The sequence below is a fragment of the Cyprinus carpio genome, chromosome A10, assembly GCF_018340385.1.
Source record: "Cyprinus carpio isolate SPL01 chromosome A10, ASM1834038v1, whole genome shotgun sequence".
Taxonomy (NCBI): domain Eukaryota; kingdom Metazoa; phylum Chordata; class Actinopteri; order Cypriniformes; family Cyprinidae; genus Cyprinus; species Cyprinus carpio.
The window spans coordinates 7,312,180-7,319,209 of NC_056581.1; the positions used below are offsets into that span (position 1 = coordinate 7,312,180).

General features: G+C 39.2%; 1 protein-coding gene across 1 annotated transcript; it reads right to left on the reverse strand.

Moving 5' to 3' along the window:
* Positions 1-903: 903 nt before the first annotated feature.
* On the reverse strand, positions 904-5,272 carry LOC109053514 (fibroblast growth factor 18-like). The gene is made up of 5 exons (XM_019070890.2): positions 4,635-5,272; positions 3,745-3,784; positions 3,465-3,642; positions 2,968-3,074; positions 904-1,817 (listed from the first exon to the last, which is right to left on the reverse strand). Exons 1-5 carry the CDS (start codon positions 4,664-4,666, stop codon positions 1,536-1,538), a joined length of 639 nt encoding a protein of 212 aa, XP_018926435.1. The 5' UTR covers positions 4,667-5,272; the 3' UTR covers positions 904-1,535.
* Between the last annotated feature and the right edge of the window lie 1,758 nt (positions 5,273-7,030).

Consider the following 7,030-nt stretch of genomic DNA (forward strand, 5'->3'; position numbering starts at 1 on the left):
TCTTCTTATTGTTTGGAACTCTTATGATAGTTACACTAGTTCTAAGCTGTATTACACGGTTTGCAAGTGTGCGTTTCAGGGCTGTAGTTTATACCCTCTGGGTCCACCAGGTGGCAATAAAACGGAGTTTGGAGCCCAAAATACACCAATGTTCAGGGTAAAGGTGTCATGTAACAGATAAAACCCACTGATCGATGCATCCACAAAATAAATATTTTAATAACATGAATTGTATCAAAATATTTCATCTCAAGACTTCACCAGCCCCAAGTGGTTTTGGGACAGTAATTTGCAACAGTAACTGCGACATTTAGCATTACAACACTTGCAGGGCTGGAAGCTTCAGGGTCAGTTCAAATAACTACTCTGATACATTTAACTCTCTAGAGTGAAAATAATCTCATGTTGGGACCAGTAGTGGATATTTTGTTTTAAAACATCCATGAACATCAGTGCGGGTCAGTGTTTGCTCACATACGTTGTCTTTTATAGGCCATTTTTCATACTTTCTTTTGTGGATTGTGGGTTCTGAGCTGTTAAATTATATTTACACTACCGTTCAAATGTTTAGAGTCATTATTTTTTTTATTTTTTTTTTCAGCAAAGATGCATTAAATTAATCATAAAATTGAAGACTGTTATAATGGACTTTTGATTTCCACAAAAATATGGACCAGCACAACTGTTTTCAACATAAATAGCAATAAGAAATCAGCATATTAGAATGATTTCTGAAGGATCGTGTGACATTGAAGACTGGAGGAATGGCTGCTGAAAATTCAGCTTTGCATTACAGGAATAAATTACATTTTAAAATATATTAAAATAGAAAAGTTACTGTAAATTGTAATTGTTTTTTTTTTTTCCTGTGTTTCTGATCTTTTTTGAGCTTCTTTCAAAAACATAAAAAAATCTTACCAAGCTCAAACTTATGAACGGTAGTGTATATCACTCGCTTTAAATTACAGGCATTACCTTTAAATTATCTGAGGCAAAACCAAAAGTACAGCTTCACCAGGAGGTCTAATAAGATTTTCTTGACAAATAAATTCTAAAAGACTTTGGTTCTTGTTTACAATCTCATGGCTCTTATAGGCCCAAGGTTGACATTTGATAAGTTCACAAAGCAGGTCTTTTCATCGCCCTTTTGGTCATAAGCATCCAAGTTGGCAAGTCTCAGCTAACTTATATTATGCCACGCACATACCAGTTTTCCAGCCATACAACTTTAAAGAGCTCTTTGCTCTTTTATGGTGGGACAAATCACAGTCTGTGGCACTGGACATTAGAGGGGAATTCTTTGGCCTCTGAAGTGCTTGGTTCCCTTGTTGTCCGGGTTTAGAGACTGGACAGTTGCCCAGGAGTCTTTGGTTATATTTGCATGATTACACAATGTTTAAGCAACTCTGTCCTTCCACTGTGAATTCTACTGAGAGGTCAGACCTAAAGCCTAACGTACTTGCGTTTTAAGGAAGACCATCTCTCTAGATCCTCTGTAAGTGATCTTTGCGCAACAGCCAATGTTTGTTGTATTATTAGAGTGGTGGAGGAGAGGTGGCGGTGTACTGGACTCTTTTGCTCCTCTTGCTGACTGTGGTAAAGCTGCAGGGCTGCAGGTCGGGCTGTTCTCCTGGAGGGAAGCGTTTCATGAAATGCACGTCTCGCTGGTTGGGTAACGTGTTCGGACCTCTGCGCGGTTGGCCCCTTTTGGTGAAGCCAATGTACCAGCCCACGTAGCGCGCTGACATCCAAGCGGTGTAGTTATTCTCAAGCATTATCTCTATGAAAATGCAGCCCCCGTTTACGCTGCTGTCTTTCTGGAATGGAAGAATGTATGCAATTTCTTTAAAAACAGGCATGTTTAATATACACTCACCTGCAACTTTATTAGGTCCACCTGTTCAACTGCTCATTAACCGCTCATTATGGCAGCAACTCAGTGCATTTAGGCACAAGACAAAGTGCTGATGTTCAAACCGATCATCAGAATGGGGAAGAAAGGTGATTTAAGTGACTATGAATGTGAGGTGGTTGTTGGTGCCAGATGGTCTGCTCTAGTAATACAGAAACTGCTGATCTACTGGGATTTTTACCCACCACCATCTCTAGGGTTTATAGGGAATGGTCTGAAAATGAGAAAATATCCATCACATCGAACCTTGAAGCAGATGGGCTATAGCAGCAGAAGACCACATCAGGTGCCACTCCTGTCAGCTAAGAACAGGAAACTGAGGCTACAATTCACATGGGCTCACCAAAATGAGTGATGGGTCTGGATTTCTGCTGCAACATTTGGATAATAGGGTCAGAATGTGCCATGAACAACATGAAAGCATGGATCCATCCTGCCTTGTATCGAAGGTCCAGGTTGGTGGTGTATTGGAATGGGGGATATTTTCTTGAAAACTTTGGGCCCCTTGGTACTAACCTGAGTAATGTTGCTGACCCTTTATGACCGTAGTGTACCTATCTTGTGATGGCTACTTAAAGCAGGATGAGTTGAGCTTTGTGACATGGATTTGTGTGCCATGTCACAAAGCTCAAATCATCTCACACTGGTTACTTGATCCTTGTTGAATCTATGCCACAAAGAATTAAGGTAGTTCTAAAGGCAAAAATGGCTCTGACCCGGTGCTAGCATGGTGTAGCCAACCTTATTAAGTGGCTGGTTAGTGTAATTATCTCCAGATACATTGCTATTTTTGGCCCATAATCTATTCTTAGAATTTCATTTTGCAAAAAGAAGCTTACTTAAATTTTGATCTCACTGGAATTATTGTGAAACAAGCTCATTATTGCCAGATTTTTCATCAAGAGTCCAACAAAGATGTGTGTTTTATGGGGGTTTCACACTGACAGGTGACCTCAAGTTGTTTCAAATCAGTGTGTGAACAGCTCTTCAGGGCACGAATGATTAAAGGATGCAGGCCCTACATTATCAAGTACAGCCATTTTTCAGTAACTCACCTTCCCCACAAGCTTCCCCTTATGGTTCATGCACAAATAGTAGTTTGTCTCTTTCCCTCTTATTCTCACTTGACTCCCAAAGGTGTCGGCCTCCACCACGAGCTGGGCTTGAAGAAACACAAAAATACAAACATACGGGAATATAAATGAACATAATTGACACTCAAATGCATCTGAAGCACCGTCATAGATATAACAGTTTAGCATATAAGAGTTTTGCAAGACAACTATGGTTGACAGATGATTTTTTAACTTCAGGTTTTAGTATAGAAGTGTGTTAATCACTGCAGAATGTTTAATTTAATATGCATTTACATTCATTCATTTAGCTGACAATTTTATCCAAAGTGACTTCAAAAGAGTGTTCAAAAGGTGTTTTTCTTATAAATGACAAAATAGCCAATATAAAGAATCAATATTTAAATATTGAATATTTTAAATATTAATATTGCAACTTGTATATATATTCTTTATTACACATTCAGACGATTCCTTACCATATTTATCCCCATCCTCTCCCATGGCGGTGATTTTCTTGCCGAGCACCTGGACGTGTTTTCCGCTGGTCCGACTGTATAGCTGGTAAACCCGATGGTGTTTCCGGCTCAGGCCGTCCCGCACACCTGTCTGATTCTCTACGTGTACTCCAAAGTTGACATTTTCCACCGCTAACACCTGCACAAACACAGAAGTCAGTCACAAATCACTTTTATTGATTTATGAACTATCAATTGATTTATGGTTTTATTATTGGTAACACATGCATACTGTAAGCACCTGTAATGGGCTGTAGAACAGTAACACGACCTGGAAACATCTGGCCAAAGAGAAATAGAAAAGACACATGTGATTGTGTTTCTAACCTTTGCAGGGGAGACTGAGGTTGAACGGCAAAAAAAGGTTTCTTGAAAAATCTGAAATTATTATTGAAAGAAATGTTTGCATAAGTAGTTTAGTATAATGTTATATTATAAACAAACAAAAAAAAAGAAGTGAATGATTTTTATTTTGAATTGTTATTAAAATATTGAAACACATCTGGCCACATAATTAAAGTCAATGTGGTGTAACTAAGATGAAGGAAACCATTTTATTGTCATGTCTCAAGAAAACCATAAAACAGAGGGGACCCCTTTAGACCCTCATGACTGTGTGCTATGAGTATTAGGTTTAAAATAAAATCTAATATATTGACTTTTATAATCCATTTTTACAGGTCAAATGGACTGAAGCAATATATGTGATATTCATGACTAAAAATATGTTTTTAATAGTTTTGCCAAATATAAATAGTTTTAATTGTAGATATGTCCATTTATGGCTACTATTTTATTTATTTATTTTAAGCAAAGAGTATAATTTTTAAGCATTAATTATCTTTGCATTCATTTCAGACATGCTTATCGACCAGCACAGGACTTCTACCCTACAGTCTAAGCATGATTCAGACCTAGAAGGTCTCATCATCAGTGTGCATTCTGCTGTTATCTGAGGAGACACTGGGTGGGATGTTATTATGAGAACCCAGCATCAGGCTATAGTCTGACCCAGAGAGGGGAAACACAACAAATGCTCGTGCTGGACAAAACGGTGGACCCCATCAGTAGATGGAGACTCGCTACAAAATAGCCTTCAACTCATACTGAACAATTCCACGTGAAACTTACAGCACGACAGCAGAGGACAGCACGGACTGCATCGCTCCAGCGCTTCTATCACCCCGGACAGTGAGATCTTTGAGGCGATGGTTTTAAAAACTGGAGCCGAAACCGGACACAGACCCAGGAGAGCATCTGAGCGCGTGTTGCAGGATTGTTCAGAGAGAGTCTTCTCGCCAGCAAACCCGTTCGGATGTATACTCGAGAACGACAGGTGAAAAACAGGTCATCCTCCTGTGTGACCCCACACTCCACATGACACACTGACAATAGATGGATATTAAAAAGCTTCCCAGTGCTCCCTCCTGCAGTATCCTCAAAAACGCTGCTGTCTTTCCACAAAAACGCAGAATTCAGGGGTCCTCCTGCCCTTTAAGAAGTCATTGCTAGATTGTCTCCTTATCCAGGCTTCTTTTGTTTGGCTGTGGGGTGGAAAGGACCCCTCTCTCGCCACAGGACAGTGCGTTTGCTGAATGAGAAGGAAGCGCAGCTGAAGTGGAACGGAGATGGGCGGGGTGCGCGCAGGGGCAGGGATGGTGATGGGACGACGTTTCTAGCTCACTTATCATCACCAAGGTGGAGCGATGGAAGAGAAGCGGGTCGACCGTCCAGCAGTAACCGAATTCAAAACTTTCAGCACTTTAAAACTGCTTACATAAACCGAGTGACCTTTAAACGGAAAGGGTTCGGGAAGTCTGGACGTCCCGCTTAAAGGTGCATTCAGTCGTTAGTTTGCTAATTAAAAGGTTAAACAATGTTTTGAGAAATGCCACGTGCGATAAAAATTAAAGTCCTGTCAGTCTTTTTTAGAAAAAAACCTTTTTTTAATCTACATGGAGCGGGGCGCCCCCTCATGGTCGCCACCATGTTGACATCACATTGCCGTATCATTCAGCTGGCCGGGATACTAATAATAATAACATTACTTAATGCATTTATTAAGGCTTTTGCATGTAAAAAAAAAAAAAAAATATATATATATATATATATATATATATATATATATATATATATATATATATTATATATATATATATATATATATATATTTAAACAAAACAGGAATAACCAAACATACATTTTTTTTTTTTTTTTTTTTTACAACTTATTTAGCTGATCAGTCTGGGGGCTAAAACCAGACCAGCCTAAAACCATCTTCCAGCTTAAACCAGCTAAGACCAGCCAATCAGCTGGGTTTAGCTGTTTTTTTTTTTTTTTTCAGCAGGGAGCCCAGTGATAAAACAGCGCAGTACTAACCGCAAATAGCTAAAACCATGTAAATTTGGCGTGATTAAATCTAGAATATCCATCATAGGGATATGTGTAGTGTAAGGTTGAGAAAAACATATGAACAGGAATAAAATGCTAAACATAAACAAACAAGCAACAGTAGTTAGCAAACAAAGCTCATGCATCCAGACCAACAGGTGTCAGTATAAAGTGTAAAATCACTGATACTATCTTGGCAAATAAGTACCAGCTAAACCTAAACAAACACTTACTTAGTGCATCCCTTAAAAATTAGATTTCTGTTAGACCTAAAAGGGGTACTGAGCAATATTAGGATATATTTAAACACTTCAAAATAGAAGAGAGGGTGTGAGAGAGGTATGTAAGCAACAAGTCGTTCCAAAATGAACATTTCACAGGGATTTTAGAAACACCGCCCGTTTCCCCCCCTCCTCTGACCACGGTAGAACCGCAGACACCCGGGTCAGCCAACAAGCGCCAGCACTGCATGCTCCTCCACCCCCTTCTCTCGCCCCAGCACCCCTGTGCCCCATCCAGGAGGAGCAATAGATGTGTGGGAGTGAAGGAGAGAGATGTAAATTAGGGGGTAGCTAGACAGGTCACGGCCCGCTTGGCGGTTTTGAACATCCTAAATGTGCCATGTCACATTTCCAAAATTCTATAACTCATTTCCTCTCACCTTAAAAATCCCGTAATTTAAAGAGACAACTAACATTTTTGATTAGTGCAATGGTTTGATATTTCATCTCCACTGGATAGCATTGAGCAATTAGCAGGTCATAATGATCTGATATTCAATGTATACACACCCAGTTGTGCGAACAGCAGTATTAGAGTATTAAAATTAGGAAAGCTGGTTGACACTCACCGTTGTGATTGTATAACCTTTTGTACCAGTGTTTCTCTGCTCTTTGTCTTTCAGTGTCTGGACCTCAGGCCCTCCACCCAGATTGAATTTTTAGATGAAGTCCAGAGATCTTCATGTGAGAGGTATCAAATGCACATTCTTTAAAAACTCTTTGAATTTCAGTATTACTGTTTTAATTTTCTTAAAGGAACATTTGTGTTGATTACCACAAAAATGAATAAATAAATATTTCAACTCACTTGGGAAAAAAACAAAAAATCAAGGTTACAGTGTTTTAAATCTTTTT